The 14132-nt window shown below is 53.1% G+C and overlaps 3 protein-coding genes across 3 annotated transcripts; 1 reads left to right on the top strand and 2 right to left on the bottom strand.

Annotated features, from left to right (window-relative positions):
* Positions 1-1732: 1732 nt before the first annotated feature.
* Positions 1733-3354, bottom strand: PG985_010668 (uncharacterized protein; the record flags this gene model as incomplete). Its single annotated transcript, XM_066830436.1, has 2 exons — positions 1733-3239; positions 3293-3354. The coding sequence occupies 2 exons, from the start codon at positions 3352-3354 to the stop codon at positions 1733-1735; spliced, it is 1569 nt and encodes a 522-aa protein (XP_066681118.1).
* A 2479-nt stretch (positions 3355-5833) lies between these two features.
* PG985_010669 (uncharacterized protein) lies at positions 5834-8670 on the top strand (the record flags this gene model as incomplete). The annotated part of the gene is made up of 2 exons (XM_066830437.1): positions 5834-5879; positions 5957-8670. The coding sequence occupies 2 exons, from the start codon at positions 5834-5836 to the stop codon at positions 8668-8670; spliced, it is 2760 nt and encodes a 919-aa protein (XP_066681119.1).
* Positions 8671-10820: 2150 nt separating this feature from the next.
* PG985_010670 (uncharacterized protein) lies at positions 10821-12116 on the bottom strand (the record flags this gene model as incomplete). Its single annotated transcript, XM_066830438.1, has 1 exon — positions 10821-12116. The coding sequence occupies one exon, from the start codon at positions 12114-12116 to the stop codon at positions 10821-10823; it is 1296 nt and encodes a 431-aa protein (XP_066681120.1).
* Between the last annotated feature and the right edge of the window lie 2016 nt (positions 12117-14132).

The following is a 14132-nucleotide window of genomic DNA, read 5'->3' on the forward strand; positions in this document are numbered from 1 at the left end:
CCGGCCCTGTTTTCCAACGACTAAAGAAGAAGAAGAAGAAAAAATCAATTAGGCGCTTTTTTCTGTTTCCTCCGTATCGCAGATCTTGGAACCCTCAAGTCTAAATTGTCTGGATTCTCCAATTCCCCGGCTAGATCAAGTCGTGCTGGGCTGGATACATTGATGGACTCCCTGAAAGCCGGAAGTTCCGCATGCTACTAAATACTATATTCAAACCGAGGTTTGCGCAAAAAGAAGACCGACGGCAATCTGGGCCCCCTGGCCGCCCCGAGTTTGGATGGAGCCTCTAGAGTCTATCAGTTCAGCTCCAACTCCACTGACCGTCAGGCACCTGGCACATGTATGATAAGTATGGGGCCTGGAGCCGCCCGCGAGGCTCGAGACCCATGCTTTCTCGTCAGCTCAAGCATTCCAGATGCATCTGGACTGCAACATGTTATGGCTTCAAAAATAGCAATGCCCCCAAAAGAGGTAGCCGTCGCCGCTGTCAACGCATCAGCTCGGCCGACCTCGAACGGGGTTGGAAACCAAAATCGATGTTCACGTGCCTTGCGTTGTACGTTTTGAAGCCGATCGCCTTTTTGTTGGGCCGCCTCCGCGTTCTGGCCCATATTCTTTCTCATTTCTCATCTCTCATTGTGCCAACGCATCCGTCCGTACAGCAGCTGCAAGGAGGCGACCAACATCGAGGGTACGGCTTTTCTTTTTGATATCTCCGCCAACCAACCGGCGGCTGAGTGTCGTGATGCCGCGGTAAACTCAAAACGTCTTGGCTCTCGATGATCTGCAGTTCAGGGCGCGTTCCTGCATCTCCAAACGGGTCCTGGCGTTGGGAATGGATATGGGCGGTGGACACTGGACGTGGACCAACAGCAATAGTGTGTGTTTGTTGCATGCGCTCTGAACCAAGCAAGGCACCGCACCTTGCCTTACAGCGTGTTCCTGCCTTTGTTCTACGTGACATTTCATTTTTAGACTTATGTTCATCATCCAATAAGTCCCTGCTGTTACGTGATTCTGAGCGGGTCGCGGGTATGCACCCCGAGTGACCCTTTCCATGGGAGACTCACGGGGCGGGCAAGTCTTCCATGGACAGAACTGCTGCATCATGGATGCTAGCAGGCATTTGCCCCGGCATCCATGTTTCCCCACGAGCCACGAAGGGAACAGCATCGCAATGGTAAGTAGAACAGCAGTACATAGTGGCCGAATCAAGAGACGAATGCCCAAGAACTAAAACGAGTGTCGATTGCGAACTCGAGCTGTTGGCGTGTGTAGCTCGAGGAAAGGAAACTAATCTCTCAACCTCTATCATGCGTCTCGCCATCAATGAAACGAACCAAACTCCCGTCTCTCATAACATGGACGCGTAAACCATAATCGTGACCCCATTACCAACCCATCCCTCCAAACCCCCCATTCCCTATACCTAGCACTCGTCAGCGAACGACAGCGACCGTGAGCGACCCTGAAACCGCCCTGGCAGGGGCAATTCCCGCTGAGGAGACGAGATGAAGCGGCAGGCCGCCCGGGTCTCCTCTTTCGATACCCCCCTATACCCCCGGCCAGCAGAAACCCCGCCAGATACTGGTCTCGGAACAACAATGAAACGTCCTTTTTCTTCTCCTGCTCCTCCTCCTTTTCCCTCCTTGCTGCCGCTGCTGCTTCTGCTGCTGTGCGATGACATGACAAGCGAAAGAGCGGTGACGGCTGATGCTGCTTGCTATTGTGTCTACTTGGACATGGACAGCGAGTTGACCACGACGCTGCCCGTCTGGGTCGGCAGGTGAGAGAGGCAATGCGCGACGCAGTCCTGGACGCACTTGAGGATCCCGGCCACGTCCTTCACGGCAGCGCACTTGGTGCCGCAGTCGCTGCAGTGGTCGTGCACCTGCGGGGGCCCCGTCACGGACGGCTTGGGGAGGACGACACCGGACACGGACGGCGTCGGGACCTTCGAGGCGGTGGGCAGGGACACGGTCGGCTTGGCGGGCTTGACGCGCTCGTCAACAAACTCCTCTTCTTCTTCCTCTTCCTCCTGACGCTTGTTCTTGTGCATGTCAAAGTCCAGGTCCGGGTCGACCGCCGTCTCAACCGGGAGAGGCAGGAGGTTCGAAGAGGAGGGGAAGAGGCTGGTCGCGCTGGGTACGACGACGGAGAACCGGCTGAGCGAGTGCGTGGGGCGGTGGTTCATCATGTCGCGCTTCTCCTCGGTGTCGAAGGGGAGGTCGAGGTCGTCGGTCTCTTGCGGCAGATCCAGAAGAGAGATGGTCGGGGAAGGCAAAGAGCGACTGCTGGAGTGGCTGCTGGAGTGGCTTCTGGAGTAGCTGCTGGACGTGCTCGAGGGACGGAGTTTCATCATGTCTCGCTTCTCCTCGGTATCGAGAGGGAGGTCGAGGTCGTCGGTCTCCAGCGGCAGGTCCGTGACAGAAACAGTGAGAGAAGGCAGGACAAAGCTTTCGGTTTCGGTGGGCAGGAGCATGTCGTCGGTGACGCTGAGTGCGGCGCGCTTGTTCATGAAATCGAGGTCAAGATCTTCAGTCTGAAGAGGGAGATCCTCCGACAGCGTGAGTGAAGGCAAGATGCTAGCTGTCATTGTGGGCAGGTCCAAGTCATCCGTCACCGAAGGAACGACAATGGAGCGCTTGTTCATGAATCCGAGGTCGAGATCGTCGGTCTCAAGTGGGATGTCATCCGTCAGCGTAAGAGAAGGTAGGAGATCATCTGTCTCCGTGGGCAAGACCACGTCGTCGGTGGTCACCGAAGGCAGGGCCATAGCGCGCTTGTGCATGAAAAGGAGGTCTGGGTCGAGGTCGTCGGTTTCCAGGGGCAAGTCATCCGTAACCGTGGCCGACGGAAGGATGTCATCTGTAACCGTGGCCGACGGGAGGATAGCATCCGTGACAGTGGGCAGAACAAGGTCATCTGTCAGGCTGGGGATACCTACCGCTCGCTTTTTGGTCGGCAGCTCGAGGCCATCGTCGGTTTCCAAGGAGAGCGGGACTGTCAGGGTCCGGCTCCGACGCATCGTGATGGTCGGAACGCTCAAAAACTCCGATTGAGTGGGAAGATCCGACCCGTAGATGATGAAGTCGTCGGTCGAAGAGGTGGGGACTGAAGTCGACATGGGCATAGGTCCGCGAGCTCGCTTCTGGGGCATGTCGAGTACAGCGGTGAACTCAGGCTCGGGCTCGGTCGAGGTTGCAGTCTCCGTCAGGTTATCCATCCGCCGGCGGTGCCTATATATGGGTAAGTAGACCATCGACATTGTAAGGCAGGTTAAGGAGCTTACTGGATAGGCTTCGCCAAGATGGCGGGTGCGAGCCCCGCAGCAAGTAGGATGTTGCTCAGCATTATGATGATTTGGCTCGAACACCGGTGTTGAAAAAGGGGTAACTAGTATTTATCACCTGGACGACTTTGAGACGACTGTTTGATACTGCTCTATTTCCTGACCGGGATGCTGCTTCCTTCCGACTTATATACCAACAACCCCTGAACGGATATCCAACTCGTGGAATTCAACCCCCACTGCGCCAACCTTCCCTCGCCCAACATCGCGAAACGCGATATCGTGAAAATCGACGATCGGATTATCTGGCAAGGCAGCAGCATGCCAACCCATTTGCAGATACGGAAAGTGAGCATCGCCGTTTGAGACACAGACTACGGTTCGACAGCAGCAGTGTCTCAGACGGCCCGACGACAGCCACTTGATCAGCGGCTTGGTTTCCTGTTCCTCGCTGCCTATCCATTCCATCACACCCTCAGTTTCGCCGAGAGTAAGGGCGACAAGTGATTTGAAGGGGGATTACATGCTTGAGAAGGGCGGGACAACGCGTCGTTTCACGGCCGTCCTGGCTGTTACTAGAGATTACGAGCAATATGGGCAAATGAAGTGGTGCAGTAATGGTAATCACGACATATAACGTTCTTGCTACTATTGAGTTCTAATGGCTCTACACAGGGCTTCCCCTGGGTAGGCATGGGCTGGGTGCCATTCCCTGCGTGTGCTGGTCGATGGGGCACTGCTAACAATCCAGTGCCGAAACACATATTGCATATCTTCAACTCTTCCAAAGTAACCCCCGCGAGATATGGGCGAAACCAAAAGCGATCACGTATCTGGGGCCGTGGTCATGCTGCATCGATTCAAGAGGCGCGACCACAAGCAGCACCCTGGTTATCCCTACGAAGCTGTGCAATGAGTTCGACAGTCGTCCAGTATATCGGCCTATACGGCAAGCCAGCCATTGATTCAGGGTCAGCAGTATTCCTTACAAGCAACGACCATACTTCTATTATACATGTCCTTCCGAAAACTTGAACTACGTAAACCGTCTTGGTCCCAAGGATGAAGAGTCGATGACCATTATGTCCTCTCGATGGCATACTCACATACCATAATGTACACATTAGAAGAACATCTATCACCATTGACAAATTGTTCATCCCGCTAAGCATAATACCATTGGACAAATTAACATGCCAATTATTCATGGAAAGTGTAAGCGATTCACTGACCAGGAGGAAAGAAGAACCAATTCTCCGAGGTTTTTGGCCATGAGTACAATATATGACAGACATACCAAAAGAAAAGCAGATACTTGATCAATTCGGTTAGTAGAACAGCCGATTTAGACTTTGGGTTTGATATACTTTGATACTATACTGACCCATAAGATGTGCATAGAAAAGTCATCCTTGTCCAGATCGTCCAGATGAGTGGACACGCACTCTAAAAAGTTGCAGATCCATTAGAGGCAACTACTGGCCCGAGTGCCAGCTATGCAGGCCAAACGCTGCCAATCAAGATACAGCATCGGACTAGCCAGCTTGATTCCAGCGTGGCCGAAGGAAACCTTGAGTCTATTTAGACAACATTCGAGTCGCTAGATCGAGCAAATTGGTTCGGCTGGTTGCATGGATACGGCCCCCAAAGGCTGGGGATTTGTGCTTGCAGTGCACGTCGAGGGCCCATGATGTCATGAGCACCAGTCTCTCGCTCGAACACGGCAAACAGACGATCAAAAGTCTCTGGGATATATAGTACAGTTCGACCTGTCGTTCGTCATGCAGGCTTAAGTCAGCTAATGAACAAGCTTTTTCTTTTGACGTTTGACAGGTAGTTCCTAATAGCTGATAGTCGCGTGGTTGAAGAGAGAAAAGGGAGACACGAGCCCTGGAAGACCTGGAAGCTATCTTGGCTAGAGGAGGCTCATCCCCCACATGGTGTTGCCAGGCCAGCCCCCATCTCTCCAAGCGCCCGCCCATCGGCCCACATGAGCTCTCCCAGCTTTCCCACTTTTTTCCCTTCCAAGCTTTCGAGCTCTAAAACGACCATCTTCGATTGCAGCTTACAGCACCGCGAAGTTGTTTGTGTCTCAGACGGTTGATAGAGGTAAACAATCGTGAGGAAGAGAAGAAAAAAAGCCGGAAGAGTTGAAAGAAAATAAAGAAAATACACAGTAAGTTAAATCTCTTTAATTATCATTTCTATCCTTGATCAAATCTCAAATCTCAGTTATTGCAAACGTGCCCATGGTTTCATGGTGTTGCAATGGCTTGCTCGGGCGGGAGGTTGGGAAAGTATTCCCAACCTCGTATACCCAGAACTCGCTGCCAGCCCCCCGGCCGCGATCCAGCAAAAAGGCAAACCCCCCAACCAGAACTCGTTCCTGCGGTTACAAATCATGCATACCGTGGACCTGCAGCTGCAACCTAGAGTATACCAACTCAAGCTATTGGCTCGACACATCCAAGTGGTATTCAAGTGGAGTTTGTTAGGCCGCCAAAGCGACCCCTCTGCTGTGTTGTCCGGGTTTCCAGAACCATGGCCAACTCTCAAGGTCTCCCTTCTAACTATGTCGACCAGAACCGTACGTCTCTGCAGGAAAATCCTTTTCTTACTCATAACAACATTAGTCAAGTATTCCTGCTTACTTCCAAATACTAGCATCCAATCAAACACACAGAACGTTCTCGTCTGCTGCCACGCCAAAGACGACAAGCCCATCTCAGGCTACTGTTTTGCACGTTACCATTCCGGAGTTTGAACATCTGCGATCACAACCGCACGAGAGACCCGAGCTTGCTGCTTCGCCCTCGCCAATTTCTGCCATCGCTCCATTCGTACCGTCGCCGCCCCCTCCAGTCGGCACGGCGTATGGAAGCAACTATCCTCCTACCCAGCAACGGGCGGTGACATACCAAGTGCCCGAGCCTGTAGCCCCTCGCCAACTGGTCCGTTTCCACCAGAAGCCCAACGCCATGTCTGGGCCTCAATACCAGTCCCTCGCCAATGAGGTGACCGACGACATGCTTCGCGCCACCAAAGCGTCTATTACTCCAGGCATTGATGATACGCCCTACATTCAACATGCGATCGAGGCTTTGACTCGGCAACGGAACAGTCGAGGCCTGTCAGGAGTACCATCTTCCGGCGCTGGCGAAGAAAACCCTATGATGCGATACATGCCCGACACCGTCCCCGGGCTCTTCGACCCTCTTCCGCAACATGAGTCCCTGTCTCAGACGGAGGATGCCAACTACTACGAAGATGTTGACCCAGAGGAACTACTCGCAACCCGACGGCTCCAACGAGCCCTCGCTGATATACCTGCTACAACCGACGCAGACGGACAGCAAACCGCTCCGCCCAGAGAGCAAGTATCGAGCCCTGGAGGCGGTGAAGGATACCAATGGGGTTCCCAAGCTGGATGGTGGCAGAATGACGGCAAGGAGATGCTAGATAAATCGGAAAGCCGTCCAAAGCACGTACATCGTTCTCCTCGGAATCTCCCTCACTGGCACGCTCGCTCGGATGCCGACGCCGGGAATATCAGAGGCCACCCCCCTCTCACATTCAAACCTTGGATCCTCCGGACCCCATCACTGTCGATCTTGGCAGTGCTGTGCACATTGATGATTGCCGCACTCATTTTTTGTGCCATCTATAGCGACCGCCATAACGGCTTGGTAGGCTATAGCGGCTCGATGACCGGTGGGCAATATTTCGTCTTCCGGATCATGCCTCAACTCATTGCGGCAGTCTTGTTGATCTACGCGCAGTGTGTCATAACTGCAGTGTTCCGAGTTTTGCCTTTCTCGGCCATGGCATCTGATGATTTGCGGTATCGTCGAGGTGTTGGCTTCTTACCCCTATACCCCAAGTCATTCCTGTGGCCCCAGCTCGTAAGCACATGGCAAGTTTGGATACCGGTTATCGTCACCTGGATTGCGAACCTTACGATACCGCTGCAGAGCACCCTGTTCACGGTCATCATTGTCGATGGTAAATGGTCTTGGGCGACTGTTCAGGGTGTCGCTTGGGTTCTGGTGGCACTATATGTGTTGCTACTGATTTCCACCCTTGTCCTCATCGTTTTCTGGCGCAACAGACGCACTGGAATGCGACCGGGCTGGGATATCAGGAACATTGCTGATGTCATTCACTTGGTGGCGCAGAGCAACTCTGCGCAACTATACGATGGCACCGAGACAGCCGCGAGTAGGGCCGAGATGAGAGATAGACTCGACGGGAACAGGGATCGACTCGGTTATTGGTCTACCCCAGACGCCCCAAACTGGGTGTGGCACGGTATTGGACACTCGACCAACGACGAAAAAGTCGACATCGAGCAATTGGGAGCCTCCGTTCATGAGAGGGATTCACGCAGCGGAATGTCTCACAGACCCCTAGCGAACCAATATGGCCCCGATCTGCGCCATAGCTACCTGCCTTGGTGTCTGCGATCGAGCCAGGTAATACTGTGGGCGGTAGCCGGCTCCGTCCTCCTAATTGCGCTCTTCGTCGTCTCTTTTATTCCAAGCACCGACATCCGCCAGGGCTTTCTCCCCGCCCTCAAAGCCGGTCCTATTCCAGGCGCGTTCTCAGCGGCAGACTTCCTCTACTCTTTCATCCCGTCGCTTATTGGTCTTATACTGTTTCTCCTGTTTCAGTCACTCGACCTCACGTTGCGGATCCTGACACCCTGGGGCGAGCTGACACGCAAGGAAGGTTCGAGGGCCAATACGTCTTTGCTCGCCGATTACGCTGCTTGTCTGCCACTGCAAGCCACATGGAGGGCACTCAAGAACCGGCACTGGCGTGTAGCCTGTATCTCTTTCTTGGCGAACCTGTTCATTTTGATACCAGTACTCGCTGGCGGCTTATTCATGGCCATGACGCCCCCTGCGGGCGAAGTGCGGATGTACCCTAACATGGCGGCTTACGCTATCCTGCTCAGCCTACTTGTCCTCTACGTGCTGGCCCTGATCTCATTGATCCCCAAGAGGGCACAATTTGGACTCCCCCACGCTGTAACATGTGTGGCCGAGATCATCAGCTTCTGCGCCAACGACGAACTCCTGGCCGACGACGCTTTCCAGTGGCCGCGTGACCGCAGGGCATTCAAGGGGAAACTGGACGCGTATGCCGACCTCCTAGACCAGAGCAGATGGTCAATTGGCGACGGTCGATACGGCGAGGAGAAGTTCGGCATCAGACGTTTGCCCAAATTCACCATGCCGCCATCCCAGCGACTGCACCCGAAACTGCATGATCCGGACACCTTGGAGAGAGCCAAGATCATGGTGAAGAGGGGCTCTCACGTGGCACATAACATCTCTAGACCTGTAAATACGGGCAACAGCCAAATGCTTGATTAGCGCTTTAACGACTACGACGACGACGACGGAAGTAGACAACTTCGATCACGACTTCTATCACGACATGATTTTGCAAAAACTATTCACGACACCCATGTATAAACAGAAAGTTTTGCCGTCGCATTTACGCTTCTTGTACATTGTTTTTACTTGCCAGGGGATTCTCATCACCCACGGATGAGTTACGCGATTCTAGCCCGGCACATAGAATTTGGACATTTTCCCCGCGAAGGATGAGGGTTGCAATAGCCCGAGAGAGATGGAGAGCAATTCGCACATGAGTGCTAATTTTCTGGATTTTTACGTACAAAGGAGTCATTTGGTAATGGGTTTCATGGGTTTTACGAGAAGGCGATGGCGTTTAGAGAAAAAAACACACGTGGGATGATTTTTATGGGCATTACGACAACGCACAAACTGCATACATACAGCCATGTTAATAAGGGGTTCCTCTCACGGAGGGAGTCCCCAAGGGAGAGGGGATGTTTGTATGTGTTAGAAGGGAGTGAGTGAGAGGTTGGTTGAGGGTGAGAGCTTCTAGATCCAGAGCGAGCCCGCTTACAAATACTGGGTGGTACAGAGACCAAGATCCAATAAAGAAGACCAGTTTCGTCTCAGGCGACTGATTATTCTATCATTACTTGTTTGCTTGCTTTCGTGCACTTCGTCCAACACGTAACCGAAAGACCACAAATTCGCCGCTCGGTCCGGTCGGCCTAGCCGATCTCCGTGATGTTCTAGATTCGAGGTACGCGAGACTTACTATATCTCCTATACCTCGTGGAGACGAAAGGAATGCGCCAAAAAGGGTTCCGTGCGATGATTACTGATCTCTCCGAGTAAGGACCCAGTCCAGGCATGCTTGGAGCTACTTAGGCATTTGGATTGAAAATGAACGTAGTCACGCAGCCGCATGATGTATTTGTATACATGCAGTAGTCATCGACGAAAGAATGCAGCTGGCTGGCCAGGCATCGCGAGGTTAGTATATGTACCTATGTGAGAGGCGCTGAAGAGGCATTCGAAGCCAGATTGAGAGAGATCACAGGGAATAGTGTGTACGCAAATGTGAAGTAGAATACAATTCATTATCATTTCTATATGATGCATGTCCATGCCACTAAAAATAACACAATATAAATACTATGACCACGATGATGAGGATGACTTTGGATATCGTCGTTCCTCAATCGTCCCTTTTTGATCCCTCGTCGTCATTATCATATGTCGTCGTTGTCGTACATCATCAGCAGCCGCCAGCCAGCCAGCCCCAACAACCATTTTTGTCGGTTTCGCAACCGGGTGTTTTTTGCTCTTTTGTCTTTTCTCTCCCTTCCACGTACACGCTGCTGGCTTGCTGACTGATTTGATCCGTGTTGTCTGTCGTCCGTCCAGTAAGACAATAATGCCCAGTTCCCCGTTCCTTGTCCCCGCCATGTCTATCTACAATGCGATTGATGATGATGTAACAATGATGCCCGATCGCATACCATGGTGCGATATAAAAGATGATTTTGGTTGGAAAAGGGATTTCTCCCTGGCGAAAGCCGCCCGCCCACCAAAGACCAAAATAGAGAGATAGACAGATAAAAAAGGAACAAAGAGAAAATGAAGCAGACAACCAGAAAAGGAAAGTAGTTTTTGGTAGCATGCTTGACCGCCAATAAGCAGGAATTCGTTTTTCAGATATTCCGCATGAGGATGGTTGGAGACCAAAGGGAAGAGAGCAAGAAACCCTTGATAAGAAATGATTTGTTGGTTTTCGTTTTTTTCATGGTTCATTCCCCTGACCTGTATCCCGATCCTCTTATCATAACAGCATCTCGTCATACATAATAGTAAGTCTTGGTCGTAGTCGTTTCAATGTTTGTTGTGTTTTGTTTTTCTTCGTTGGTGCTCAAGGAGAGCAGTGGATCCTTAATCAGCCGGCCGCGTGAAGAGGCCGGAGGGTTGACGGGCCGAGCCGTGGAAGTGTGTCATTGGATGTGTGTGCCCAGCCGCACTGGGGGGCTGATGATTGCCGAATCATGCCGTATTCCGAATTTCATTTTCCATTAATTAAGCCAAGTCCATCTCAGAACAGGCTTTGGGAAGGAAAAAGGAAAGAGTGATGGTGTGGTGATATCCCAAGGCAATAGTAACGTAAGTCTTTAGGACGAGGAGCGACCCTTGAGCCCCAGGATGCGGCCCAAAGACCCGCCTCGCTTCCGGGTCTCGGATCCATCTCTGGATACGCGGCCAACGGGTGGCACGGGGGGACTCAGCGTCGACGCGCCTTGGGCCTTGCTGTTGCGGTCGCCGCCGATGGTGCTCTTCTTATGCTGCAGGCCACGTGTGAGGCGGCGGACGAACTTGCTCTCGGCCTCGTAGTCGCTCTCGTCGTCCGAGTCGCACTCGAAGACGGACACGTTGCGTTCCAGCTGGGGGCGGGCCGGCCGCTGTGCCATCGCCGATTGTTCGAGGAACGGCCGGGCGGGGAGAGGCGCCAGCGGCGCCGTGGCGTTGTGGTAGGTCTTCTTCTCGAGGGCGGCGGCGTCCTCGGCATGCTGCCGGCGCATGTCGAAGGCCGAGGCCGAGGGCCGCAGCGACAGCGCTGGAGGGTCGGGGTAGGCCGGGGAGACAGGGAGGGATTGTATATCTTGCTTGATGGTCGAGTTGGACGTGGATGCTGTGGGAGCTTCATAAAGAGGGTGAAGGTGGGGACGAGGCTTGCTAATACCCAAGTTGGCAATAGACTTGCTGGACCTCAGCGGCTTGCGCTTTATTGTATGCTGCGGCCGAGGTGCTTCAGGTGTCAGGGATGTTGATCGCGCCGGGATGGGTGTTTGGTTCGAGGTCGACTCCACATCTACTGTCTTGGGGCATATAGAAGCCGTTGCCGGGGCCCTGGGTTGAACTGGCCTCGGGCGAGGGTTTCTGGGATTGGGGAGGGGCCATTGGAAAGACTTAAGCTGTTCAGGGTGATGGCCTGCTGAAGGAATAGTGATGGTGCCGTCGTCCAACCTTTCGGATTTCAATGGCGAAGTGGTGGCTGTGAAGTAGTCCAAGGTGTCAATGCTAGGACTGGCTGCGCCCTGGGCCTGTTGCAGGTTTTGCGGCCTGGATGCGTCGTTCGGCCAGAAACTGTCCCAGAGCTCGCTGGCAGAGGCGTTGTAATGGAAGTCGTCGTCAGCGGAAGCCTCCGAATCCGAGGCATCGGTCATGCCAGGGACGGATCCATTGGAGGTCATCGACGATCGGCTATCTGTTGGTTCATGCCGTATCACGCGGCTGTCCGGCCGGGGATATGAGAAGTTGGCCTTCTGGGAGGGCATGTCAGCCACTGCTGTCATGCCTTGCTGTGACTGTTGCTGGTTCTTCATGGCGTCCACTGTAGGTGTTCCATGAACCAACCCCATGAGGAAGTCATCTCGATGGATGCTGTCGAGGGCGTTCCTAGAGTCCATGATCGTGATGAAGTCGATGCCTTGGGAGAGATCGATTCTTGAATCTGAGTCTCTATGACGAGGTGTGATGGGCGTTGGACAGGGAGGTCGACTACTTAAAGAGCATATGGTACGGAGGGGAGGGGGAGTCGACAACCTGTACCAAGAAAGCAAGGCTCTTGGGGGAGAGTCAAGATCGCCAGGGCGGGAGTTCCAGGAGATATATCTTCTAAGACGGGGAGCGAGACAGGCGGGGTGTGTTTGGATCAACAAAAACACGAGGGACAAGTCAAGTAGTGAGGTAGATAAAGTAAGTGATAGACATGGAATGCCCCTGCAAGCTGCGTGGGCCAGGCGAACTTGGCAGGCAAAAATGTTTGTACAAGACTGCATAATATAGCAAGGGAGGCTTGCAGGCACCTCGATCGAGCCTGCGAGCCCTGGAGCCCTGGAGCCCTGGCACTGGCCCCCGGTCCCAGGCCCCCCCCTCTTCTTCGCAAGTGGACGCACCAACGCCACGGCCTGCGGAATGCAACTAGGCAGTGGGTAAGGCGAAAAAACGCGCGACTACTGCGAGGGACAAACGCCGGACTCCATTTCCTGGCTGACCATTGAATACCCGATCAAGCTCTCGAGCCCTCTGCGTTGGTGGCGGAGGCCGCCCTAGAAAAGGAGCAATTCGGGAGACAATGCGTCCAAGGAGCTGCAGTGACCCGGTAGCAGCCAGCTAGTCCCAACGGCCGACATCTGACATGCGATGGAGCCTCTTTCAGAAGGAAACGGGAAACACACAGAGCGAGGGAAAAGATAAGAGATCACGAGCGAGAGAAGTCGTCTCGTAATGACAACAAACAGAGATGTGATGGTGATGGCAGGCATCCGGATCCAATCCGGTGTAGGGCGCGGGAAAAATGTATCGGATACCGTTTCCCTCTCTACCTCTAGGCCCATTCCAGCCACTCTGCAACAATCAACTAAACCCCGAACGTCCTCCCTAGCTCTACCTAGTTGACCACCCTGAGAAAAGGGCTGTCTGTAGTGAAAGGTGAGGGATGGGCAGCTAGACACCAGACACATGCAGCAGCAGCACGCCTCGGAACAGCAGGATCGCGCTTACGCCTGAAGTCGCTGGGCCAAGTGCTTGGGTAGCGTCTAGACTGCCTGAAAGTGGCCCAGAAACTTTTGCTCGTGTGGGTAGGTCATGTAGAGTTGCATTGTATCTGGGTGTCCAAGCTGGTCCCCCGTTCTGGACACTAATTTAAGTGGGAAGCTTCAAGAGCCGAACAAGCTTCTTGCATCTGATTGTGTAAACAACTGGGCACTGGACACGACGCAGCACACAGCAAAGCAACAACAACATGGTTCCCCATATGTAAAACTTGTGGTCACATTCTGTATGCAGCATGGTCCAAGGCATAGCCTCGGAAGCAAGTGGCTACTAACCTAAGTCAATGTAAGAGGCCGAGAACACCGAGACAATCGTCGTCACCATCTCATACATTCCTGGATTTCAACATAATGGCCCATTTTCATGGGGACTTTGGAGAAGAAGTGGTTCGTTCGTGGTGGAGCCAACAAATCATTGTGCATACATACCCGTACCTGCGTACCTAGCTGACCTTGAGAGTACTGGAGAGGGCAATGGCTCTAACGCGGCTGATCGCCACGAATGCCAAATGTGTAAAAGTATTCAAGAGATCTGCGCGAGCCATTGCCCAATAGGAACGCGTCGCTGGTTCCTGCTCCGCTAGTAGGCACTGCAGTGCATGCCGAACTACCAGTACATGATGCAGCAGCAAGGCGGACGCCGATTTTGGTACCCCCGTCCCCTCGCGGATACATTAACCTAGTTTCTCTCTGCCGTCACTTTCAGATATGTGATGGGATGATGGTAGCTCTCGTCTCAACACTGTGAACACTGAACATTGTAGATGCCCAACCCCTGCGAGAAAAACCTGGTCAAGTCTCTTTAAGAAGACCTAAGCAGTCCTATAGAATATTGACAGTAATAATGTTCGTTTATTCAACTGTCATAAT

Source organism: Apiospora marii (assembly GCF_038362585.1).
Source record: "Apiospora marii strain CBS 49790 chromosome Unknown utg000007l_segment0_segment0, whole genome shotgun sequence".
In the NCBI taxonomy this organism is placed as follows: domain Eukaryota; kingdom Fungi; phylum Ascomycota; class Sordariomycetes; order Amphisphaeriales; family Apiosporaceae; genus Apiospora; species Apiospora marii.